The 26961-nt window shown below is 40.7% G+C and overlaps 1 protein-coding gene across 4 annotated transcripts in view; it reads left to right on the top strand.

Annotated features, from left to right (window-relative positions):
• The window catches only part of morc2 (MORC family CW-type zinc finger 2), a 49707-nt gene extending 24929 nt beyond the window's left edge, over positions 1 to 24778 (top strand). For 2 of the 4 annotated variants that reach the window (XM_028824633.2, XM_028824634.2), the window contains exons 13-28: positions 3426 to 3511; positions 9808 to 9948; positions 11793 to 11947; positions 12169 to 12297; positions 12792 to 12897; positions 14893 to 15025; positions 15189 to 15281; positions 15717 to 16034; positions 17588 to 17857; positions 18205 to 18402; positions 19311 to 19365; positions 19455 to 19596; positions 20376 to 20549; positions 22006 to 22099; positions 23355 to 23543; positions 23632 to 24778. In XM_028824633.2, coding sequence (XP_028680466.1) covers positions 3426 to 3511; positions 9808 to 9948; positions 11793 to 11947; positions 12169 to 12297; positions 12792 to 12897; positions 14893 to 15025; positions 15189 to 15281; positions 15717 to 16034; positions 17588 to 17857; positions 18205 to 18402; positions 19311 to 19365; positions 19455 to 19596; positions 20376 to 20549; positions 22006 to 22099; positions 23355 to 23543; positions 23632 to 23700 — 2352 coding nt within the window. In that variant the 3' untranslated portion in view covers positions 23701 to 24778. The remainder of the gene's footprint in view (positions 1 to 3425; positions 3512 to 9807; positions 9949 to 11792; positions 11948 to 12168; positions 12298 to 12791; positions 12898 to 14892; positions 15026 to 15188; positions 15282 to 15716; positions 16035 to 17587; positions 17858 to 18204; positions 18403 to 19310; positions 19366 to 19454; positions 19597 to 20375; positions 20550 to 22005; positions 22100 to 23354; positions 23544 to 23631) is intronic. The other 2 variants (XM_028824635.2, XM_028824636.2) reach the window with 2 other exon arrangements.
• Positions 24779 to 26961: the final 2183 nt, after the last annotated feature.

The following is a 26961-nucleotide window of genomic DNA, read 5'->3' as shown; positions in this document are numbered from 1 at the left end:
AAGGAGTAGGCACAACACAACAAATCTACCCCTTGCCATTTCCTCGCATCGTCCACTTTTGAAAGTTAAGCTTGAGCGAGTATGCATTTCAAGCATCATGGAGGAACACCACCAATAGCTCTGCGTTTTCTGTGGTATCTGTAGAGTTGCAGTTGTTAGGATTGCTTTTACTCGTAATTGGCAAGGTGTAAGTTGTACTATTAGAACAGCACAACGCACATCAAACAGCTCATGTCTGCACGTGACAGGAAATGTGTTCAGCCTACCACCCCACAGATCCTCTCCTCCTCCTCACAAAATGAACACAGTTATTTATTGAAAAGATATTAATGATGACTTTCAGTCTTCATAATCAGACTTGAGAGATGACATTTTTTTGTGCTCTTCTTGCAGAATATATAGTATTTTGAGCATTTTTTTTTCCTTTTCTATTTTCCAATTTCAAATAATATAAAACATTGGTTTCCACTGACTTAAAAGAGGAGAATTAGGATTTTTCCAGTTTAGCAAAATAAGTCTGCTTGCCAAAAGTGTAGTGGATGCAATCACAGTTTGTCCTTCTCCACTTTAAGCCCATCTGGAAGAACACCAAACACAGCTGTTAGTGGATTAGAAGGGATTGTGACACCAAGGCTGTCTGAGAGGCACTTAACAATTTTGGTCCAAAATGACGTTAATTTGGTGCAGGCCCAAAACATGTAACCCAGTGAGGCTGGGACTTGATTGCAGCGTTCGCAGGTTGGATCTTGCCCTGGAAACATTTTTGACAGTTTTAAGCGAGACAGATGTGCTCGATATATAATTTTGAATTGAATAATTGTATGCTTTGCGCATATGGAGCTCGAGTGAATTCTCTGTATTGCTATTTTCCACTCCTTTTCTGATATATTAAGAGATCTTTTTCCCATTGTCCTCTTGGATCTTTAAAAGAAAGGGACTGTAAAAATAATTTTATATGTTGCAGAGATGGTGTCTAAGTCCTTAAAATTGTGTTTTTTCCGGCATGGTGGACGGTGCAAGATGAGGAAAATGTTTAACAAAGTTCCTAATTTGAAGATAGTGAAAGAATTGTGTAGCTGGAAAGTTAAATTTGGAATGTAATTGTTCATAGGATGCAAAGATGTTGTCTATATAAAGATCTCTAAGCAATTTAACCCCAAATGTTTTCCAGATATTAAAAACTGCATATGTTTGTGAGGGTTGAAAGAGGTGGTTCTCTTGCAGGGGTGCCACAGATAAAAGATTCTCCATCTTAAAATGCTTTCTACATTGGTTCCATTGTCCTGAGTGAGTGAAGCACAATTGGGTTATTAGTATATTGGCGATAACTTGCATTTATTGGGACACACAGCAGGGAATTTAAAGACGTACTGCAGGATTTTACTTCTATTGCGGACAAAGCCTGTGTATGTTCATCTATTTGTGTCCAAGTTTTTATAGCTTGTATGTTTGCTGCCCAGTAATAAAACTGAAAGTTGGGTAGAGCCGTGGCGCTTCTGCCTTAGGTCTGTGTAGGGTCGCTCTTTGGATATGTGGATGTTTGGAGTTCCAAATAAATGAGGTTATTGTTGAATCTAATTGCTTAATAAATGATTTAATTATGTATATTGGAATGTTTTGAAATTAAAAAGAAGCTTAGGAAGAATATTCATCTTAACAACGTTAATTCTTCCAGCTATAGTGAGGTGAAGGGTTGACCATCTATGCAAGTCTTGCTTAATTTTTTCCATACAGACGGCGAAATTTTGTTGATAAAGAGCTTTGTATTTACTTGTGATATTTACCCCTCGGTATATAAACTGATCTGCAATGATAAAAGGTGGGGTGTACAATCTAATATTATATGCTTGAGAATTCACTGGAAAGAGTACACTTTTATTCAGATTAATTCTGAGACCAGAGATCTTTTGAAATTCTGTAAGAGCTGTTAAGACCGCAGGCACAGAATTTTGTGGGTCTGATTTATGCAGTACCATATCATCTGCATATAGAGAAATTTTTTGTTCCAGTCCTTCTCTGATAATCCCCTTTATCTGATAAGCATTTCGACAGTGAACCGCCAGTGGTTCAATGGCGATTGCAAATAGCAGTGGTGACAAGGGGCATCCTTGTCTGGTACCACGCTTTAATTTAAAGTAGTCTGAACAAATGTTGTTAATACAAACTGAAGCTTCTGGGTTGATATAGAGTAGTTTGATCCATGCACAAATGTTCGGGCCAAACCCAAATTTCTCTAATGTAGTGAAAAGGTATTTCCATTCAATCATGTCAAATGCTTTGCTGGTGAGTATATTACATTAAACAGGCATTGAAGATTGGAAGATAAGTATCGACCATTGATAAATCCAGTTTGATTTTGTGATATTGCTGAGGGCAGCACTTTCTCCATCCTTCTAGCTATGATTTTTGAGAGTATCTTAACATCATTATTCAGAAGTGAAATTGGTCTGTATGATTCACATTGTAATAAGTCCTTATTTTGTTTAGGAAAGACGGTGATTAATGCTTGGCAAAAAGTTTGAGGTAGAATTTGATTGTCTCTAGCTTCTGTAAATGTTGCTAATAGGAGGGGAGCTAGCTGAGTGGAGAATTTATCAAATTCTGCAGGGTAGTCATCAGGGCCTGCTGCTTTCCCGCCTTGAAGTGACATTATAGCATATAGTAATTCTGATAGCGCCAGAGGTTTATCCAGTTCCTCCACACTAAAAGTATCTATTTGTGGTATCTGTAATGTATCCAGAAATGCATTAGATTGTGTGTTGTCTTCTTTAAACGCAGTATAATATAAGGATTTATAGTAGTCTCTAAATGTGTGCATTATATTTTTCTGGTCAATGATTTCATCTCTATTAGTGTTGGTGATTACTGGGATTGCATTGCAAACTTGGATTTGTTCAGTTAAAACCTTATTAGCTTTCTCTCCATGTTCATAGTAATGATGTCTTGATTTATAAATTAGTTGTTCAGTTTCTTTAGTTGTCAAGAGGTTGAGTTCTGAATGTAGAGCCTGCCTTTCCCTATGCAGGGCCTCGCTTGGACACCTGGCATGTTCATCTATTCTAGTAATTTCGCTTCTTAGCTCTAATACTTTCTTGGTTTCTAATTTATTCCTGTGGGAATGATATGAAATAATCTGTCCTCTTAAGAAGGCCTTTAGAGTTTCCCAGAGTATTCCTGCAGAAACCTCTGAGGATGTATTTGTCTCTAGGAAGAAGCTGATTTGTTTGGATATAAATTCTGTACAGTTCTCGTCTGCTAATAGAAGCGGGTTAAGATGCCATCTGCGAGGTGAGTGTGTGGGGGGCATAATGACTTTAGCTCCAAGATCAAAGGTGCATGGTCGGAAATAATAATAGCGTCGTACTTGCAAGATTTAATCGTAGGGTTCCTTTACTATTTTAATCTTGTCTTTTCTTTTGCTCCAGATTTTGCTACGGAAAACACAGGATGCAGCTATGATGCTACGTCGAGAAGCTGAGATGAAGAAACGCATTTTGGAGGCCAAGCAGAGGTCTGTCTGCTTAACTATAAACCCTTATCTGAAGGTAGCATTATGGGCAGAAGAGCTTGGAGCAGTGTTGCCCAAACTCGATCCTGGGGACCCCCTGTGGCTGCAGGTTTTTGTTCCAACCAGATTCATCATCAGTGGCAACACCTGATAACACTCCCCTCATTTAATTAGCTGGTATTTTTTTTTTCTTTTATTTGACATTAATAAGACACTAGGGGGCAATCCCCCCAGTGCTTTTGGTACCCAACCCCCCAGTTGCAGTCAGAATATTAGTAAAATCTGTAAAAAAAAAAAAAATCTGTAAATGTACAAAAGAAAAATTATTATTTATTGGAGTGAAAAATCACAAAATTCTATAAATATGTAAAAGAAAAATGAATTATTATTTAACGGGGTAAAAATCATGAAATGAGAATAAAATATTTACTCTTACTGATTGGATTATTCCTGTTAAACTGAGGTCCACTATGCTCGATGAGTATTTATAAGAGACTAAATAAATCCATTTGTTTTAACTGACATTCTTATAGATGATAAAAAAAAATGACTCCTTTTAAATAACAGGAAAAATCGCATGAAAACTAAAGTGGTATGCAATGGGTCAGCTAAACTAAATCATCGAAATACAAACAACTTTCTTGATATTTCAGTTTATAATTTAAAAATGGAATATGAATCTGAAAATCTAACATCACATTAAAGTTCGATAAATTTTGTAAAGAATGATACCAAACATATATATGTAGGTTTTAAAATAAGCCTGATTTATAGTATGACAATAAACGTGACATAAAATCGTTGCACTTTTAGGCTTAGGATTTTATATATATATATATATATATATATATATATATAAAATAAATAAAAGGCGCTATGTTAAACCCGACCTGACATGGGAGGCATGTGTTAAATAAAACAAATATTTATTTTTCTTTGTCTGTGGGCTACGCCTTCCTCGTACCCACAGACACAACACAGTAACAACACCAAACACTCTTCTTCTCTCTTCCACCAGCACTCCTCCTCAGCAAGCTTTGTCCTCCTTCCACCCGACTCTGGCTGCTGAGTGCTGGTCGCTGGCTCCTTTTTATTGGGTACCTGGAAGTGCTCCAAGTGTTTGATTGCCGACATCCAGCTGCACTTCCGGGTAAGGCGAAACCAGTGCCCAAAAGGGCCAGCAGCTCCTGTTGCAGCACCCCCTGGCGGCGCCTGCAGAACCCCACAGAGTTGCACAGAACTCCAACCCCCATGAAGCCCTGGGGGACTCCGAGGCTGCCATCTAGCGTCCAGGGGGAGATACTGGGCTTCCCACCCTTGTCCCCCTGGCAGATGTGGTAAAGGGGCGTCCCAGCCATGCTTCACAATATAATAAATATATATATATATAATATATACTAGCTGATTTACCCAGTGGCTTTGCTCACTGAGTGCAAGGGGAAAAAATAAAATGTAGTCTATAAGTTATTAAACAGTAAAACATTAACATTTTAAGAAGTAAAGATACATTGAGCACTACTGGAGTGGTTTTGGGTAAACTACATTTTAAAGGCGGTATAACACAACAAGTAAGTATTACTAACAGCAGCTAAAATGTATTTGGATCATCTTCCGGTAGTAGATCCGTTTTGAAAGGCGCTACACGACCGCTGTGGTATAGAAATTACATCTTCTGTGTGATCATCCAAATTTCTGTCTGACAACCTTGCACTATGTGCCTGTGATTTAAGAGAAAAATCTGATAAATGTGGATGCTGCCCTTCCGTGCTTAACTGGCCTCAGGTCCAAACAATTCCGAAGTCCAACACTTTACATGAAGAGGTCTGTACATCTTATTAGATGTAAACTCTCCATCTTCTTAAAATAATTGATCACAACAGCAACCTTGAATGTTGCGGGGTTTTAGTGATGCAAACTCACCTTAAGGGACAGAGTCCTGCTTTGATGGCGTTGATTACACTCATTTGCAAAGATTTCCACTCTCCCAGGAGCAAATGGGGCACTTGAAGTGTCACAAACAGTGCGAGAAGAGAGGACGCTGCCCGACCTGTTGTTTACAGCTCAGCGCAGTTCAAAAGTAGAAAGACGCAAAGCTGTTTTCCTCATCTCTTCTACTATTAAGTACTGCCAACTAAAAAAAAGTTACAATGTGGCAGTTTCCGCAACAGTCATGTGAACGAATAAATAAAACTTCTCGGTGTGTTAGAGTTATTTTACTGATATTAAAAAGAACACAAACACAAATAATAACAATTCATAAAGATGATATAAAAATGGCATCCACAAACGAAGTGATTAGTTCCTGTATTATGTTCTGTGGTCATAAGTAAATTCCATATCGCGTGGTCATACGTAATTTCCATTTTATACGTAATTTCCATATAGCGTGGTCATATGTAATTTCCGTTTCAAACGCGCAAAGAATTTTATATATATATATATATATATATATGTATATATATATACTGTGTATGTGTGTGTGTGTAATATATATATATACACTAGACAAAAAGCCCGTTTCGACAACATAAGATGAAACGGGCACGAGTTTGCATCAGTAATGTATGAAGAACAAATAAGTAAGAAATAAATAAAGTGATGTAAGTAATGATAATTAACTAAGAGGTTTGGGATATGTATGACTTTATCACGGCAAAAATACTGTACACTTAAAAAAGACATGCTATCTATGACAACGTTTTTTGTTTGTATACTGGAGGCCTGTCAGTATGCAACTGAAGTTGTAAAACCTCTCTGTAGACTACATTTTTTGTGAAGACACTCTCACTGTTTGGTAGTAATTTCCCTTGATGTGGCCCATCTTTAACTTGCACCTTCACATCACTCGCCCGCTGAAAGTACTTAATAATAATATGTTCTTATGTATTATTTTGAGTGTGAGGGTTGGCTGTGATCGGGGCTGATATCCTATGCCTGGGCGGAAGGATTTGGGATTTCAGAATAATAATCCCAAAATGCGTAGGCTAAATCCGCCGCCTGCCGCGATGAAGCAAATTTTCTCTTTAGAGGCATTTGTATAAGTTGGAAGTGAGACGAACTTTGAAATGTTTAAGTCATGAATGTACCCGTTGAAGACAGTTGTATAATGCGTAGGCTAAATCCGCCGCCTGCCGCGATGTTGGGGTTGGATTTCGGTCCCGTAAGGTTTTTCAGGCAGCGGCGCAGAAGGCGACTGCGCATTCGGCTTCGGACGGACGTGAGTGAGTGAGGAGGCAGGCAAATTATGTATTAAGATATATATATAAGTAATAATTAGTAAATAATGGATCAATTAAACAAGTAGAACACCTAGAAAAGTAGAATGAAAATCAAGAGGAAAGTATTGTTAAAAAAAAAACATTATTCCCATCATATAACTGCTTGGTACATTTTAATTTTTTTAGCAAACTTACTTTTCTAATTTCAATATTGTTCTCAAAACACAGAACTTGGGAAATAACATATCACTTAATTAGCCCAGGAGTCCAATTTAAAAAAGCTGGTTGGAACAAAAAACTGCAGCCACAGAGGGTCCCCAGGACCGAGTTTGGGAAGCACTGGTTGAGATTTTTTGCCCTGAACATTATTACATAAACAAGTGTTTGGTACCCTGGAAATTCTTGTCTGCTTGCTTGTGATTTCACGATGTAGATAGCCATGTGATGCTTTGGGGTTGGGTGTTCCATAGCCCCCCACTCCTTTTATAATGCTGAGTTTAGAAAACGTACTCTTGGAATGGAAGCAGTCATGGCCAGGAATTGTCAAGTGTTTTATTATCCAAGACAAAAAAAACAATTAATTTATTGCTATTTTTGACCAGGTCTTTAGTATGTCATTTACCATTTAAGTTTTATTTCTTTCACATTGTATATTATTTATTCAGTTGTTATGTAAATTGTGATCTCTGAGTTGAAGGGTTTCCAGTAGACAAGTACTTGGAATTGATTTCATCACTTATCTGTGTTAGGCTTTTGTTAGTAGCCACTTAAGCACTTCTCTTGTGTTTTTTGTGACTATACAAATTGCTCCCACAAAGCACGTGATTGAAAAGTGTAAGGAAATATTTATTATTTTATCAGTCAATGAGTCTCACTTACATGCAGCACTGTCAGGAAGCAAAGAGCCACTGAGTGCATGGGTGCCACATCAGCCTTTAATGTTAAGCATCGTCGCAATCACTTATGTTCAACGTCTACATTACTTGTATGTATGTATGTATGTATGTGTATATATATGTATATACTGTATATAATGTTTAACGTGTTTCATTTCTGGAGTATTTTAGTAGCTAGAGTGGTGGCCTTTTTTTTAAAATTCATTTACTTTTATAAGTTTGCATAACAGGTAGTGCTGGGCGGTATACCGGTTCATACCGAAAACCGTTTTTTATTTTTTTTATGATATGGATTTTTCTTATACCGCAACTTACCGGTTTAAATTGCCTAAACGACGTTCGTAACGTGGCGCAGCGGGAAACTGTTCAAGTGGGGACCTTTTTCACTGCTACATCGCTAAACACAGATTTGTTGCACTAGGACTCTTTTTCACTGCTACACCACCAAATAGTGGGCGGTAGCATAGGTATGCCGCGCGGTGAAAATGGACAGAGAGCTGAAAAAAATGAGTCATGTCTGTCGCCTGGAGATGCTTTAGTTTTAAAAGGTCAGATGTGTAAACACTGTTTCTATACTACTGGATAATACTGCAAGCCAAGTTGTACTTGTTTTATTTGTTTTCAATACAGTGTAATGTACCTGGGTACTGTGTAATATTGTGACGACATGTTGACTTTATTCTCGTACTTTGTCATTAAAGTAGAACATCGTAAACTAAACTTCATCGTAAAATGAATATTTAATTTACTAGATTTTCTCAAACCCCATCATAAGTTATATAGCACATTAAATGCTTTGTGTTAAGTGTTCCCCGAGCTTCTTAAACTGACTTCCACTAAGAGGAGGCACCTGCACCGGCAGCGATCGCCACACAGAATCCATTCACATGATATTCATGCTCTCTGAACATTTAGAATGCCAAGATAAATACTTGATATAAATAAATACTTGATATAAATTCTAAATTTTCAGAGAGCAGGAATATCATACAGTGAATGGATTCTGTGCGGTGATCGCTGTCTCCTCTTAGTGCGGAGGAAGTCAGTTTAAGAAGCGTAGTGATTAACAACTGGGTCGGGGAACACAACACAAAGCATTTAATGTCCTACATTAACTTATGACGGGGTTTGAGAAAATCTAGTAAATTAAACAATGATTTTAGGATGAAGTTTAGTTTACGACATTCTACTTTAATTATAAAGTAAACTATGAGAATAGAGTGGAAATGTCGACTTTATTCTCGATGTATAGTTTTTTTTTTTTCTTCCGTGTCCGTATTTTTTTTTTCTTCACTGTGGCCCTAATACGATTCCGTAGGGCTATACCACAAATACAATTATAAATGCAAGTTGCAGTTGTATTATTTATGTATATAGCTTAGCTTGAAGCAAGGTCCATATTAATGCAGTTTGCCTAAATGATAGTTCAGTTGGTAAAGATGTCATCACCAAAATTGCACTTGTTTTATTTTATTTTAATTTGGTGAATACTGTGTAATGCACCTGGGCTTTTGAAGCCTTGAAGTAATAGTGCAACTATCAGTAATAATACAATTATTTTATTGTTATTATTTATTAGTTTAAATATTATGCAGTTTAATGATGGTAAAGTTGTTTAAAAAGTCACTTTAATGTGTCAGTGGACAGAGATTGTTAACATTAACAGCAAGTGTAGTTGGTTTACAAAAAATATTTATTTATTCCTTTTCTAAGACATGTTCAGTGCAATACAATTTTTGACAAGCACTTCTGGATATTTTCCTAAGTCTAAATACCTCTTTGGATGGTTGAAAATATGTTGTCAAAATTATAATTTAAGTTTTTGCAAAATTTGTTAAATAAAAAGGTTATATATTTTGACTGCATCTGTCATGCAATGTGATTTCCTTCTCTTCATTAGTGCCACCCCCTTGAAAAGTATCACTTTATGGGGCAATGCAAACCTGTATTAATACTTGTGTGCACATTAAAATGTTTTTTTTGTACAATGTACAATGCTCTTGACAGTGGAATTGGTTATTCTTAGCCAGTAATTGCAGTGGAAAATGTGTATAACATCCACTCATGCATGGGAAAAAATACCGTCAAATACCATGAAACCGGGATAATTTAGAAAAATACAGTGATATAGAATTTTGGTCATGCCGCCCACCCCTAATAACAGGCCTTTGTTTCATCTTCGCAGAGCCCTGAAAGAGCCAAAAGAGTTATGTTTTATTTTTGGAGTGAACATAAATCAGCGAGAACTCGATGGGATGTTTGTGTACAACTGCAGTCGACTCATCAAGATGTATGAGAAAGTGGGGCCTCAGCTTGATGGTGGGACGTAAGTGGTTTGCTGCTCACAAATTATATTTTGAAAAGCAGTTTTGCACCATGTTACTCTGGGATGTTTTGTCTACCTTCCTACTAGTAGTAGGAGTACTTTTGTGCATAAGTTTTACATATTGAGACCTTTTGAGTATGTGCATGTATGATATGATATTGTATTCATTTCTTATCTCTTGCAAATCATCTTTATTGCCTTTCAACTCTCCAGAGTGTGTCTTTGGCAATAAGCAAGACAAAATGACTATGTGCTTTCTTTTCATAGCTTTACTAGTTGCCTTAAAATATTTGGTTTTAATGATTGTAAGTAGAACAGAATAGAATGCCCAGTGTCTTCTGTACGTACAGATTCCTGCATCTGGATTTTTCTGTGCGTACGCACATTCCCGCTTTTGTGCTTATGCCATGTTATAGTATGAGTTCTACGCACGGCGTTATACATGAGGCCCCAGGTCTTTTTGAAGTCTTTTTGCTGCATCTTTAGTGTCTGCCATCCCGTCTGTGGATTTGACAATTTTAATAACTATAACTGAATCAGTGTCATTAATATAAAGTGGAAAAAGTAATGAAGGTCCAAGGACCGACTCTGAGGTCACGCTGTCGATGAGATTGCTTTGGTTATCTTGGTTTGACGTGTAACGATGTGGGTTCGCTCCATTCTTCCATGCTCCCATCTTACTTCTGGGAGCTCTGGAACCCAACACCGTCTGTAATGTCACCGATGAGCTAGGCAGTGAGGCACAAACAATGAAACAAGGGGATGGTGCAAAAAGTGCAAAGTGCTTTTATTTATAACCAACAAACAAAGCAAGTCAGTGTCCAAAATAAAGTGTAGTGCTTCTCCATCCTTAAGTAAATAGGTGAAATCTTGGAGGTTAAAATCAAGTAGAAATAGAACCTTTTAAAAACAACGAGGTTAAAACAGTGGCTGGAAACTGTCCCTTTAAACAAATCAGCCCGGTGACTTTCTTCTACTGGTGACTCCCCTGCTTCTCCCGTCCAGGCTATGCACCAGGAGAGCCACCCTACTTGCAGCTGACCTTCATTCTGTCTTCTTCTACTGGTTCATTCGCCTCACCGATCCCTGGCTCCAATGGGCTTCACTAAACCGCGACTTGGGCTCCCCAGCAACCAGGGTACTCACGCTGGGGCTTTCACGTCCCAAGTCCTGACTCCCACTGCCTTCTTGGCCTTACGCGGCGAGCCATCCTTCTTCCGGTCACTCCCACTCTTCATAAAATGCTCAGTGGGTGCGACCACAATCGACTGCTCCTCAGGTGCCGGCCAAAAGCCCAGGCTCACTGCTCAGCTGCCCTCGAGCCTCTGCTCGCTCGTTCTTGTTCTCTTGCTCCGGCTTTCCTCTCCCTGCTTCTCCTGGAGCCTCCGTTCATTTTTTCCTTTTTTCATTCCCACCGCCTAGCTGCCTTGCGCTTCTATTTATCACAAGGACATGGATCAGGTGTGGCAATCAGCAGCTACCAGCAACAATTATGGATGTGAACGACTCCTCACTTGTGCACTTAAGCGAGGACCGCGTGCATCACGAACTTCCCCGGGAACCGCTTCCAGCCACACTTCCACACCCTCTCTATAATCCGCGAAGACGGCGATGATTTATTTAAAAAGTGCTGTTTTTGACGTGAGCTTTGGACCCGCTACACCACATGACATTAATATGTAAAATGTACAATACAAGAAATGGTGATCACCTGGATTGTATTTTACCGATGTTATTATTGGGGTAACTGAATATCAAATCATTTAAAATTTTCCCACCTTAGTCAAACAGCTTTATCTACCTGTGGCCAACTGACTAATAGGACTGTGACATGCTCTATTTAGGGCCTGCGGCGGTGTGGTCGGAGTGGTTGATGTCCCCTATCTTGTGCTGGAGCCCACACACAATAAGCAGGACTTCGCTGACGCTAAAGAATATCGACACCTCCTAAAGGCCATGGGAGAGCACCTCGCACAGTACTGGAAGGACATTGCTATTGGTAAGAAACCTGACGTCGATTTGTTTGCACTGTTACATGGATAACGATCAGAAAAATAATGAACATTCAATACGTATGGTCAAGGGTATAAAATTTAAAGAAACTTGTAACAAAATTATGTTGGCTCATTATCCTGTGCAGGATTACAAAATAATGACTTGAAGATAATTTTCTTTCTTTTGTGTGTGTTTTTTCCCCTGCCTCCCTATTATTTTATTCAGCCCAGAAAGGGATTGTCAAATTCTGGGACGAGTTTGGTTATTTGTCAGCTAACTGGAACCAGCCGCCTTCCTCAGAGCTTCGGTATAAACGACGTCGAGCCATGGAGATCCCCATAACAATTCAGTGCGGTAAGGGAACATTTAAATAATCATGAGGCAAGGGTTGTTTTTTTTTTGTTTTTTTTTCCACATTTTGGTTGTTCAAGTTATTAGTCTTAAATTTACATGTGAAATGAAGAGTTGGATTTGTCTGTTAATTGTTGCAATACTTATTGCTGTGGAAGCCACTGTTCTCTTGTATTGTACGCTTTTAACTAATTTTGTGGCCAATTCTGCCTTGTGTGTGATCATTTCTTTATTTTTTTTCTCTCCAACCCCTGCCTCTTTATATTTTCACAATGAATTGTATTTTTTGTTGCTGACTAAAGCCTGGGTGTGCCATATAGTAAGCCTCATTTTTAGCACAGAGTGTTAAGAGTGGCTAGACCGCTTCACACATTTTTCCTCCCTTTCTTTGCTGTGTAATGCACCGTAGTCGTGTGTTGTTCACTTGTGCAGGTTTCAAATGTGAGTATACACTCAAAACAAACCTTTGGTGACAGTTGTTGTGTTTCACCTTTCAGATAAGTGCTTGAAATGGCGCACCCTGCCATTCCAACTGGATGCCGTCGACAAGGAATACCCGGATTCTTGGATTTGTTCTATGAACCCTGACAGCTCACAGGACAGGTGATGATAAACGTGTAGTGTGTAGAGAATGGACCTTACTGGGAAGCAGTGAACTGAAATCGTAAAATGTGCTATAAAACGGATCAGAACTCGGAAAACACTTACAGTGACTTGTGATTTCATGTGCAAAGGTCTAATAGGTAGACATCAGGAACACTAAATTTAAACCATTGAACAACCACAACATCATTTATTTCTAGAGCACATTTTCATACAAATAATGGAGCTCAAAGTGCTTTACATGACGAAGAAAGAGAAAAAAGACAAAATAAATAAAAATTAGAATAAGGGAACACTAATTAACATAGGGGAAAAAAAGTAAGGTCCGATGGCCAGGGAGGACAGAAAAAGCAAAAAAAAAAAATAACTCCAGACGGCTGGAGAAAAAAATAAAATCTGCAGGGGGTCTGAGGCCACGAGACCGCCCAGCCAGCCCCCTCTAGGCATTCTACCTAACATCAATTACCTCAATCAGTCCTCATTGTATTCAGGGTTCTCATGGAAGAACTTGATGATGACGGTCATGTGGACTTCTGGCCTTTAATCCATCAATGTAGGGACATCACGGTGCTTTGATCAGGTGGTGGTGGTGCAGGTCGCCACCCCAGAAACCCGGAAGTCCACAAAGCAAAGCTCCATGACATTCTAGAATGGGGTGATTGTCTATATTATATATGGCACGTGGCAAGCAGAAAGTATATTTAACCTTTCTAAATGAAGTGCTTATGTCACATAGTGCTGGTCCGCCATGGTATCTCTGAGGTGGTGTGCTCTAAGAAAATAAAAAATGGAATAAGGTAGTGACAAGTTGGAAGTCTGTTATTTTCTATTAAGGTCGTAATTGTCATTATGCCACCACTGACCAGAAGCAGCCAGCAAGTAGAAGATGGTGCAAACCCAGTGGAACACGACAGCTGTATGCCACTGCACATAAATAGGCGTTTCTTTCTATTATACCTTTTTATATGCCTATACTTACTGTGTTGCCTGGGCGGGTACAGCTGCCCTAACCCTGGCACAGACAGGCAGGACTCAGGTTTAACATAGAACACACACTTTTATTTACAGCTGGGGAGCGCTTCTGTCTGCTACCCACAGCACAACATAGTACATAAAGCACCAACACAGTACCTTTGCCGCCATCTTCATTTCTCCACACAGACTTTGTTCTCTTCCTCCTGACTCTGGCCGTTGGATGCCCAGGCACCCACAAGTAGTCCAGGTGCCCAACGAGGTTCTTTCTACAACACTTCCGGGTGTGGCGGAAGTACTGCGAAATAGGGCCCTGCCAATGACCTTGTGCCCACTGGCAGTAGCCACAGACCCAAACAGGATTAAGCTTCTGTGCTCATGACCCGTCGCCCCACTGGAAACCAAGGGGGCTGCCCTCTGTTGGTCTGTAGGAGAAATTGTCCTTGAAGTTCTCTCTCCCCTGGTCCTTTCATAGTCTGGGCGTCCACCACACTATTCAGTCATCAGCCATCCTAAAGTTATTTAACCCCGGCATCCATTTGGTGTGCCTTGAAGGAGCCAGAACTTACCTCGGTAGCACTGGGCATAATGTCAGTTAGGACAATGAGTGCATTCACTAGCCACACTTGTGCCAAGCACACAACCCACCCTCAGTCAATCCTGTGAGTCAGTATATGGTCAACAATTAACCTGTGTGTCATTGCAAAATGGGAGAAAACCATGCTGACATGGGGAGAGTGCACACATGTCACCTTTATGCCCTGGAGAATTCAAGGTTGGGTTTAAGAGTCGCAGAAGGAGAACAGAGTTTGGGACAGAGATGCCATTTTATTTGTTAACGGGCTGAAGTGCAAATTGTGCTCTTATGGATACAGGTAGTGCAAGTTTCATAATGAAAATGACTTAGCATGAGATGGTTGTGGTAGTTAAACATCACACGTCTGCTTTGGGGTTTTTTACGATCTTGTGGGGCGCTCTGTTAAAGGAGTGTGAGATAGTCACACTAGAGTTTTCATTTTAAAGGTGTGAGGCTCCTGAGCAGAGGCAAAACCTTCCAACTGGCATTTTGCGCAAGGATATGAAATCCACCGAAGACAGGCAGAAGGAGTTGAGTGAGAAGATAAGGCAGCAGCAGGAGAAGCTCGAGGCGATGCAGGTGAGTCTGCCTCAGTATGGAACAGTCGCCAAATCACATAAAAGAAAAAGATGTGTTTGGGGAGGGTGGCTAAAGTATATTCTGATCTGGCAAAACATTAAGTTGTCAAGAGGAACGTGTGGATCAGAGTATAATGTATATTGACTTTTATGGTCTATTCCAGAAAACCACGGTGGTTCGGTCCCAAGCCGATCTAAAGAGTCTTCCCCTGGAGGTCAGCCTGAAACCTGCTGAGAACAGCTCCAAGGAAAATGCGGTAATGTGCTCTGGTCACGTGGCTTACTGTGATTTTTCAACAGATGTTCAAAGCCACGGGGGAGATGTGTTTTTTTTTCTTTTGAATTGTGTTTTTTGATGCTTCATATTACAGCCTTTGTTTTGTGAAGTGAGTTTATCTGATTTTTAGTTTAAGTCCATTCTCTTGGCGTATTTTGAAACCTTTCTTAAATAGTTGAATGCAGTCTCTTTTTGTAATTTCAGTTTGTAAAATTTCAGGGTGTGCACTTGCTAAAAATGTGTCTTCTGTAAGATATCAGTAGGCCACATGCTGGTCTAATTCATTATTTTATTCTAATTCTGTTTTGCACTATCCACCATATGGGGGCGGGGGAATGCACAGATTGTGTGATCGAGTGATAAATTCACCTATTGAAGAATTCTTTTGATTTGTTGTTTCTTTCACGCTCTGCAGAATTCGGAAAAGATTCAAAGGCCACGGTCTCCACCGCTACCTGATATGATTAAAAATGCTCCAAGTCGCCCTCCTGTTTCGAAACCCCTGCCTCCATTAAGTAGAAGACCAACGCCTGTTCAGGTACAGAAGCCAGCTTCCACACGCACTCCACCGGCCCCCTCAAAGAAAGAGGAGGTGAGCAGGCCACGGGTAGTCGAGCTGAAGCCCACAACGCCAACAGCATCCAAGACTGCAACCAGCAGCAGATCATCCACTAGTAGGTCTCCAGCCCGTGGAACTGCACTGACCAAGTGCTCGCCTGCACAGAAACCTGCGGTAAGAATCTTAGACTGTGATAAGCACATTTTTACTTGAATCTTTTGTCTCTCTATTAAAAAAAATCTTGGGATGAGACGTGATCTTTTGAAGAGAGACACTTTCACGTCCCGTGAGACGGTCAAGTCACGTCAAACTTTTCGTCTTACGGGACTTGCTTCCAAAGGTTGTGAGTTTTGAAAGTCACGCCCCGCTTACAATTATTTTCAAACAACAGTCATCTAACCTCTCAGTTGTTGGAATGCTTTTGGCAGACACACTTCCTGTGCTCTCAGCTCTTAAAAATTTTATACGTTCTAGATGACACGTCAACGACTAAGCAAAGAAGAAAAAACAGCGCGTCGAAAAGAGACCCCAAAGCATTGGAGAGAAAAGAATGCAAAACCACGCCCGGGGCCGGAAAAAGACAAAATAGAATGTCGTAAAGAATTCAGAAACATTGGCGTGATACACGTGCAGAGCAGGTTAGAGATAATGGAAGTAGGAAAATTACGAAAGTCTCAAAAAAAGGGAGTAAAGATCGTGTTAGTGCAAACAAACAAAATATTACTCTGTGAAATAACGAAACAGTGAAAAGAGATCGCACAGTGTTAAGGATGTCTGGGGGAGAAGAGAGACAAGGCAGTGAGACAAAAGGACAGCTGCTGTACAGGCTTTTAAACGTTCAAAGCGCTGCATGAAATGCAGATCACGTGGCACGGCAGCAGCAAGCCAGCAGCTGATCGAGCAAAGAGGAGGTAAAAAAAAAAAACACAACTGTTATTTGTTTTCCATTGTATCACCGATTTAAGAGGAGTTTCAAAGGAGCAGCTGCGTGTCCTTGGGGTGCATTCTGCCCCCCTCTTCACAGCGGTGCGTAGCCCTACGAGCCCCCTCGTTTTAAAAAAAAAAAAAAAAAAAAAAAATGAAAATCCAGATTGTTTCAGAGCAATAGTTCTCGTCTCTGTCCTGAGGAGATGCTTGTTCATTCTTATGATTACTTACTTACTGAATGCTCTCTTTACGGGTTTGAGCAAGTCCTCTCTCTCACGTCAGGCTCCTCTAACTCGTGCTAGCCGGAGTGATGTGATCATATCTCCCCCATTTTATACACACTGCACTTGGCTCCCAGTACCTAACCAGCCTGCTCCAACGCCATACAGCTTGTTGGACTCTCAGATCTGGGCTACAGGGCCTTCTAGTTGTCCCACGCACTCGGCTAAAAACCCGTGGGGATCGTGCCTTTCAGTCTGTGGTACCGAGACTGTGGAATAGCCTGCCTTGTGGTCTGCGTGGAGCCCAGTCTGTTGATTCTTTTAAAAAACTAAAAACATTTCTTTTTAAACGGGCTTTTAATCAGTGCTGAATAGTTCCAGTTAGTTTTAACTGTTGTATTTGTGCTGGATTTGCTGTTCAGCGCTCTGTGACCTTTTGTCTGTGAAGGGCGCTATATCAATAAACAACTACTACTATAGTACTTCATCTGGACTGCACATGACCTTTGAATTTGAACCCACTGTACCAGTCTGCTGCCAGTTATTTATTTGTGTGTGTGTCTATTTGTTTTATATAAGCAGAGCAAATCAAAACAACCATTGCCAGTTAAAAAAATGCTGAAGAGAACAATACAGATGGAGAGTAGTGAGGAGGATGAGGAGGAGGAAGAGGAAGAAGAGGAGGAAGAGGATGAGGAAGAAGAGGAGGGGTCACCAAAGCCAAAAAAACACAAAATGGCGGCTGCTGCTTCAAAACGAGGAAAAGCAGTCTTGTCCAAACCAGAGCCAAAGAAGGCCAAAGTGACGGAGCTAAGGGCTCACACCGCAGACGGCAGTGTCGTAGTAGAGGTAAGTCTTGAAATATTTCATAAGTTCATATCTTGACCAAGTAAATGAAAAACATACAAGACTATGGGGAAACCTGAGCCAATGCAGAGAGTTCGAGAGCAGTCCTGGCAAGCGGTTGACCCAGATGACGGGATTATTGACCCTGGTCAGAAATCCTACAGAAAAGAGCCAAGCTGGAGGACTTGTTGCCTGCTGATTGACTGTTCAGTGAAGGTATTTTGTCCACAGCGTCCTAGGTTTCTTACCAGCAAAGCGGCCCACAGATCAGTATGATGTTGATGACTCCAACCTCTCTCTGCTAAAACCGCTTTGGATTTTGTTTTGTTTTTGAATGCTTGAATTTCCAGAAAACAGTGAAGCAGCAGAAGGGTGTTCCTCCTGCCGAGCTCAGCAAACAGACACAGAAGCTGCCCACCAGAGACCCCAAAGTTGCCGCTGCGAGTTTGCCCCAAAGTAGCCGAGCAGCCACGCCCCGTTGTGAAACAAAGCGTGGCACAATTCCGGAAACCAGCACTCAGAGACAAAAGAACAGCTTGGTGGTAGAGGTATTCACTTGCCAGCAGGCACCTCTCGTGTTTGAGATATCTGGTGGTCCCCTGGGGCGGCGTGCTTGTCATAGCAGACAGAATTTGCTAGAGAAATGTAGTGTTGTAGACTGTCACATGTGCATGTCAGGGGTAACAAAGTTTATATGTGCACGGACACGTTGGTAGGGGATCTTTGGTGTGTTTGGGTGGAGGAGGCCAGAGGTGGTACATTTCATAAAAGGGCTTGGAATTGAATTTGTAGGATAATTAATTGGGCAGAGTTGGCCTACCAGGTTTCAAGCATTGCTTACATGTTGCATTACAACCCTGCAGTGACAAGAGTGACATGGCTGCGTTTTGTTAGCCTGTGCCTTCCTGTAACTTACTTTCAGTCCAAACCATGGACAACTTATTGCCTGAGCCATTTGTATTGGTCTCGGACTGTACTGGGCAAACTGGCTGCTTCTTCTCCTTGAATCTTCTTTGCGTTCTTCACATTTAACTCATCAACTTAAATTTTCAGATTTCATATCAGTTATATCTGACTTCTTGCTGTCTTTCATATGAAAAAAAAATAAAGTATCGATGTCTATAGCCATATTTGAAAAATATTTTTGTGATATGAAGATATCCCATTGCAGTGGTGCCGTCCACTCCGTCATTTTGGAGGCAAGAGGGCTGCAGCTGTGCACCAAATGAAGCCTGAGAGTTGAGCCACAGAATAGTTTCCCACTACTTGTCCTTCAAATAGTTTGCATCACAACACAAGTTTTAATTTTTATTTAATTAATTTTAAATATTACAATACATTAGTACATTACAACTCAGAAAAAACACACACTGTGTCACCACATGATATTCAGAACATGATTGGGTGAATGGCGCAGAGGCGTGTGCTTAATAAGACGTTTCTCTCCGTTTGGCAGATCACAGACAGTGGTGATGAAGAAGAGGTTGTGGATTTGAAGGCAGCCCAGAAAGGTCGGTGCAGAGTTGGAATTTGCCCACTTGCCTTGAGCAGATTAGTAGATGGAAAGGGACCAATCTAATCCAGTTGTTTTCTCCTTCAGATAAAGGGCTTTTAGTTGAAGCTAAAGTCAACAAGGAATGGTATACTGGCCGAGTCACTGCTGTAGAGGCAGGAAAGCAAGGACTGCGATGGAAGGTGAAGTTTGACTACGTTCCGACAACACAAACTCCCAGGGACCGATGGTAAGGTGCTTAAGTTTGTCGGTCTTGTCATGTGCTTTCCTGTTTAATACATATCCATAGAACTAGAGAGCGTCACTCAAAGAACCATTGACACATGGGATAAATTACCAGGTACTGTGGGGGAGAACAAGACTTTAGGGACCCTCCTGGACAGTCTCTGTCAATAGGATGGACAAGCTTATTGAGCTGAATGGCCTGTTCTTGTCACCCATTGTTGTGTTGTCTTTTTTTTTCCCGTCTTCTTTCATAATTTGTCCATAATTTCTCTTATGGTTGAATACATTTCATAGAAGCTGGGTGATGCAACACAAAAAAACGCCAAAATTTAGGTTTGCTGTGCATTGGTCCGACACGTCCTATGAAGAATTAGGAAATTAACTCATAATGTTTTGAGTTGTTTTGCTACATTATGATATCAGTTCAGTTACTTCAGTTCAGAATTTTGTATTAATCAATAATTTTTTCATATTCTAAGACCGAAAATGTTTGCTTTTTAAAACTATAATGATGAAAGTTTATCAGTCTGAACTCTGCAATTTTTCTTTCTTTGCTGCTTACATTATGTTGTGTCATTTATTGTGTTGACAGCTGTTTAGTTTTGCATAACACGTATTTATAGATATTAGTATAACCCAACAAAACATAACCTATCTATTCTTAATGAATACACATTTCTTATATATTGACATAACAGAGAAATAAATAAATAAACACACAGTTTTCCAAACAATTAGAAGTGACAAGTTAACCCCTTTGTAACGTTTTGTTTTGACCTCTAGGGTCTTAAAAGGCAGTGATGAAGTGCGACTGATGAGGCCACCGTCTCCCGAGTCTCAAAGTCCCGATACACTCCAACGAGAAGAGGATGAATGCAGCACTGCCAGGAGAATGGAGCCAGATACCACCCAGCCGTCAGCCAACAAGGAAATGGAGAGCTTGGTCGGCATGATGAGGTGTGTGTGAGTGTGCGCTGCAGTGGGAGATTTTTGCAGCACAATCCGGGAAAGGCCTCTCCACACTTAATCTGAAATCTGGTGTAGCTGTTGATAGGCCGGCATGCAACATACTGGAGTTGCTCTTGTACAGACTAAACATCTGATAATCTTATTGGCTACTGGTGCGATCAGAGACGAGAATACTCCATACATAAGTTATTATCTGACATAGTCCAGTGATGTCAGGAAGCCTGCTTTATATCTGAAGGAGTTCAGAAATTAAATGGACGGGTTAACACTCATGCAGTGATAACAGCAGGTTATTGTCTTTTAGATAGATAGATAGATAGATAGATACTTTATTAATCCCAATGGGAAATTCACAACCCTAACCCTAATTTTATAAATAAGTGGATCAAGTCGGGTCAGCATACTGTAAATGTTGCTTACTATGTGTCATCGTCCAAGAGGCCAACAAGTCTCCCTTCTTTATATATTCCTTATCTCCTGATAGATATATGCGGAAAGTGAACTGTCGATTGGTTGACTAAGTTTAATAGTGGAAACCAAGTGATCTCGTTGATTATAAGATGAATTTACATTTTTGTTGCGAAACTGAATTGCTTTGCCACATTGCAATTCCTTAATAGAGACTGGTGATAGCCCCTCCAGGCTAGGTCAGGATAACCAATGAGCTAATTAAGGGCTTGCTGAGTGGCGACATTGCACACGCAAAGGTTTGGTGTATTGCTGCCCAGTTTGGTTTTCCTTTGCTCACGTTGTTTGTAGAACTCATAAGTGACCTGCTTGTGATAAAGCACTGGCGCAGAGTGTTTCACCCTTTCACTCAGAATGCCCCCCAGATCTGAGCTGTAAGGGATCTGTTCTGTTTCTGGATGTACACCAATCTGCCATAATCCTTACATACAGTTTTCAATGGTCAGTTTAAATTAACTCAAACACATATCGCGTGACTCAATTTAAACTCCAGTCAGTGGTAAAGTTGAGACAGCAGTTGACAAGGTGTGATCTTAAATAGCTAACTGCTCTGATGGACCACCACTTAGTGTTTTAATGCACAGAGGGAAATAAAAATGACACAGTTCAGCTATTAAACACCGTACAAATGTACAGGAGAGATATGGCACAGTACCAGTGACAGGTTATTAATGTTTTAACGATTTAACGACTATAAAAGTGATCTACAAGTATCATCTGATTCAAAGTGAAATTCCATTCAACAATTCTATTTTTTAAATGAAAAAAGGGCTACTTCATTCTGAAGGCCATTCTCAACATGTCACTGGCCCTCGAGAGCTGAATAAATGACATGTCACAGAATTAACCTTTTTGTCACCGAGGTAGCCATGGTTACAAGTTTGTCAGTAGTGCATGTTATTTGTACTTTATAGACTAAGTAGTCATTAGTGATCTTCATTGAGATATATATGTATTTATTTTTTTGTCCCTACAGAACGTTTTTGAGGTATTTTTTCCCACCCAATTTCCGAATATCTAAAGAAGACATCAACAGCATGTCTGCGGAGGAGTTGGTTGCCTTTCCAGTGGTAAGAAGGGTTTGTGGTGCCCTTATAACCAAGACGTTATTTGAAGTCCAAGTCTTAATTAACATGACTGGCATTAAGCGGCCATTTTTAATTGAAGTGGTCTAAATAATGGCTACACTGGGGTATCGTCAGAGGACTGTGGTGTTTGAATTGAGCCAAATGAAAGACCTGACAAACATGACTAAAAATACGTCAATACTCTAAGCTGCCGGTCAGAACAAGTTTACTTTTTAAAATTCATTTTGCGCAGAAATGTAACTGCATTTTAATTCTTGTGTTTGTGGCATTGCAGTAAAATTACAGGTCTAACTCTTCATACACGGGTGTTTAGTGGGTTCCAGTAGTCTGTCGTCCTCAGAAGTGCCCTAAAGCAGGGGTCGCCAAGTCCGATCCTGGAGGACCACCGTGGCTGCAGGTTTTCATTCTAACCCTTTTTTTTAAATGAGTGCCCAGTTTGTGCTTCTAATTAACTTCTTGTGAATTCATTTTAATTGAATTGCTTTTTTTAAGATTCGTTCCTCTGAGTTGCTTCATTTCTTTCCTTAAATGGCACCCAAACAGAAATGAAATGTGAAGTGAGGGAGCCAACAGAAGACCACCTAAGTCAGGGCCTCAAACTCCAACCAGCTGCTTAATGAGGTGCCGATTCTTGTCGTTAATTAAACCCGCTCTTTAATTTCATGGCTTGTTGCTGCTCTCGTGGTGCATTAGCAGACATTTCTGAAATTGTTGATTTTCTCTTTTCTAAGAGCACTGGGGACCTGAGCAGACCGACATTCCTGAGACCTTCATCGTTCTTCATTTTCAGATATTGTATGATGGACACCAGTTGTTTTGGCTCATTTTGTATCTCATTATTGTTTGGCTGCTAATTAAGGAAAAAGAAACAATGAAGGGGTCCGAGTCTTCAAGAGCAAATCAATTCAAATTAGTTCAAAAGAAGTAGGGAAGCACAAACAGGACACTCATTAAAGAAAAGGGTTAGAATGAAAACCTGGAGCCACGGTGGTCCTCCAGGACCGGAGATGGCGACCCCTGCCCTAAAGGCTCAGATTCTTTGCTGTCCTATATGACGGTGGTCAGGGTATGTTAAGAGGTCGGCTCAAATTCCTACATGTAGTGAACTGCTCCTCCTTGACGTTCCCACCATGTTTGTGTGCAATGCTTTGTGAGAGTTGAGCAGAAAGTTGAATGCAGGTATTTTTGGGCAAATGGACTACTACTGTCCCTCATGAGCATTCTCTGTATTACACAGAAAGAATATTTCCAGCAGTATGAGGTAGGACTGCAGAGCCTGTGTAACTCGTACCAAACACGAGCAGATGCACGTACTCGAGCCGTGGAGGAGAAGAGTAACAGTGCCGAGACCAGACTACGGGAGACGGAGGAGAAGCTACAGAAATTAAGGACAAACATTGTGGCCTTGTTACAGAAGGTCCAAGAGGTGAGCTCTGACCGAGTTCATGCAGTAATTAGAACCAAGCTAGTGCTGTTGTTGACGTGCCTAACCTGATGATGATTTTGTCATGCAGGATATTGATATTAACACAGATGACGAACTGGACGCGTATATTGAGGACCTGCTAACAAAAGGCGATTGAGTTGAATGGTGACATAACAGAACTGCAGGATGCAACGTGGGTTGGTGGACCACCTTTGTACAGTTCGTTCAATTTGCAAAGCTGATAATGTCTGCTATTGGAATCATTACTTGTCTTGTATTTCTGCATCGATACGATTTTCACTAACAAGAACCCCACATTTGCACCAGACCAGCATTCCCCAGTTTGGGGCCACACTTGGAATTAAGACAGCAGAACGTGATAGCCTTTGACTAGACTGTTCTAGATTGGGACGCCAAGAAGGCGATGGTGAGCTGGACGCATTGTTTCTGTTCAAATCAGTTTTGATTGCCGGGATTGCCAGAATTTGAACTGTTCTCTCCTCACGAGGAGGAGAAACCGCGCTGAAGTTCCTGAATGGCCATCTCGGTTTAAATGTCCTGTTGGACCCGCCAGTGACGGCAACGTTGGAGTTTTACATTGGCACATAGGGATTTTATTGGACATCTTTTATATTAAAGATAGACTTCTAAATTGTTTTGACATTGACATTTTTATAGTTCGCGAACAAATTGACAAAAGTATTTTTGTATTTTTTTCACCATGTTGTGAAACTTTTCTGCTCTAGTTAAGAAAACTGTGTTGAGGTTCCGTTAGGACCGTGCAAAATATTTGTGTGGTGGGTGTGTGGGTGGGCAAAGAATGCTGAGGGAGCACAAAAGGTTTGCATGCTGCTGCCTCGTACCCCTTAAGTTAAGAAAAAAAGTTTTTAATTTTTTATAGGGAATAAAAGGAGTATTTACCTTTTAAAGTTTTATCTGTTAAAAAAATGCAAATGTTTTCCTTTTATTTTGAAAAGGTTATTTGGATTATGTCACAGCAGGTTAATGTTTTAAACAAAAGGTTTTTCTGTTTATTGGCAAAAAAAATGTTTGTAAGTTTACTTTTTAGAGAATTTTAAAGTGCGGCCCAATCTGTAAAAGAGACAAAAGTTGATATGTTCTGTATTCTGATCTGGTTATAAAAGAGACAAAAGTTGATATGTTCTGTATTCTGATCTGGTTACTAAAGCAAGTTATGCATGTTAAATAAAAGGTTGTCCCTCCACTCACTTCCAGACGTGCTGAAAGTGTAAATGTATTAATTTTTGTCCCCCCCCCCCCCCCCCCCCCCCACGTCTTCATTGAAGGAGTAGCACAGTGGAGGAGGTGAGATACTAAGCTTCGGCTCCGATCTTGGGGCACTTTGCTGTGCTTCGAGTTGCTGTTTTCTCTCCATTTCTGCACTGATGTTGTCTTTTCTTTGTTAATTTTAAGTTACTGGATGACTTAGAATGGGCATTTGTATCATTTCCTGTGATCCACTCGAACATTGGGATAAGCTGCGCCTCCCAGAGGCCCCTCGATCTGCATAGCAGCCAGTGCTGTATTTAGGAACAGGTAAACTCCACGTAGAAAATGACATGGCGCTGGAGAGTGGTAATGTGTTGGGGGTTTGTCAGAATTTCATTGTACTATTAAAACGTGAAAATACTACTACTAAATCAAGTGTTTCTTATTGTTTCAGTGTAGGCCTGAAGAGCACACAAGCCAAAAGGGCTGAAAGGTGGACACTCGACAAGAGGTGGTTAAGCTTCCTGGTAACCGAGCTGAAGAAGAAAACAAATTTTCCGGTCTTCATTTGCACATTCTCCAAGCACTCCATGTAAGTCTAGAGAATAAGCTGCACTGTTGGTACGTCTCAGTATAGAGCAGGCATGTTTGCAGTGACATTCGCACGTCTCTTTGCAGATTGGACGGTCACTGCACTTCCTAGGAGCAACCAGTGGCTTGTGTAAAATTATCTGTCACCCCTTCCTTTCGAGAAATGACCTTAAGGACTTGAAAGAATTTCAACCTTGTCTGTTGTTCATCTGCTAGCAAAGGACCCTCTGTAACGTCCACGAGGAACAACTAAGACTCTGCTGGGTTTTATGACAGATGAACTGGAAAAGGGGTTTACTGGCTGGGGAGTTGTGTTCTGTTTGGACAGACGCAGTATGAGTGGCCTGCCCTTATCTATTGGAAAAAGTGCATGGGTATCAAAATGGCCAGAACTGAGGGAACCAGGAGAGACTAACACGAAGTGCAAGAACTGGCGAGTGAAACAAAGGAACCAGTGAGCAGCAGCAATGGGACCATGGTTGTGTTTGTAAGTATTCTGCCAGTATGATTGCCTATGTCTTCTTTCTGTTTTTGGTAAGATTGACAGACAGAAACACCCATCCAGTTATGCCTGAACTAAAAAGGGGCACAAAACCTAAAAGTCACTATAAGCACTTTGTATTACTGACCCAAGAGAGAGGAGGGTCTCTGTGACCTCCATGAGAGGGGCAGTGTTCTGTAAAAGGGTTTTCAATTAGTCTTTATTCCCCTTTGTCTTTCTACTAGTAGCTTGACACAGAAAGTAGCAGCCATTAATTACCCTTTGTATGAGGAAGAAATGTAAGAGAATTAACTACCTTCTCAAGTAGTCGATCCACCATACCCATCATAATTCTCCAATGAGGAACTTTGGCCTAAAATGAGGAGGAATTTTATATATCTTGCCCCAATGCCATTTCCATCCTTCTACTGCCGATACTTTGTAGCTAAACGACCACATCCAAGTCAACCTGTCTTCACGCACTTGGTGGTAAGAGACAGCGATGCGGTGGTCTTGCTTAACTACTCCTAAGGGCTGCTTGGTCCCATGAGTGAAGGTTTACTTCTGTGTGCCACTCTACTTAGGAGCTCCTGCCCAAGTGGCAGCAATCTGAACGGTTTGCAGGTATTTTTGGGGAAGTGAGGGTTTTTGTTTTTTTTTTTTTTCCCCTCCACCCTTCAACCCTAAGAATGAGTTCATGAAGGCAGAATGAGGGGTCGCACAAGGAGAGCCGGAAGACACTAGCCTGTGTGACAGATGAAGAAATGGAGCTGACAAGCCAAACCCAAAGCCGCCACTCTACAAATGAGTGAACGTTGCTCTTCACAGACCATGACCCCCTTATCACAGTGTGAGGTGTGTCCAAAGCTTACGGGGTGACAGAGCTGTTCCTTAGAAGGTATGGATCACACTTAATGCTCCTTTTACCCACTATGGACTCCTTTTACCACAAAAGTAGCTGATTATCTTAAAGTTGTGAAGAATGAGGGGGGTGGGGGAGAGAACTTGGATCAGCATTTTAATGCAGCAATGGCACTGTCAGTTCACAGGCGGTCTCTGAGGACGAGACCGTTTTTCCAGAGTCTTTCACAATGATGGAAGTATTAAGAGGCGTTG

This window comes from Erpetoichthys calabaricus, chromosome 18 (assembly GCF_900747795.2).
Source record: "Erpetoichthys calabaricus chromosome 18, fErpCal1.3, whole genome shotgun sequence".
Lineage (NCBI taxonomy): Eukaryota > Metazoa > Chordata > Cladistia > Polypteriformes > Polypteridae > Erpetoichthys > Erpetoichthys calabaricus.
The sequence above is the reverse complement of the archived record's forward strand: the minus strand, read 5'-3'. Positions and strand labels throughout refer to the sequence as shown.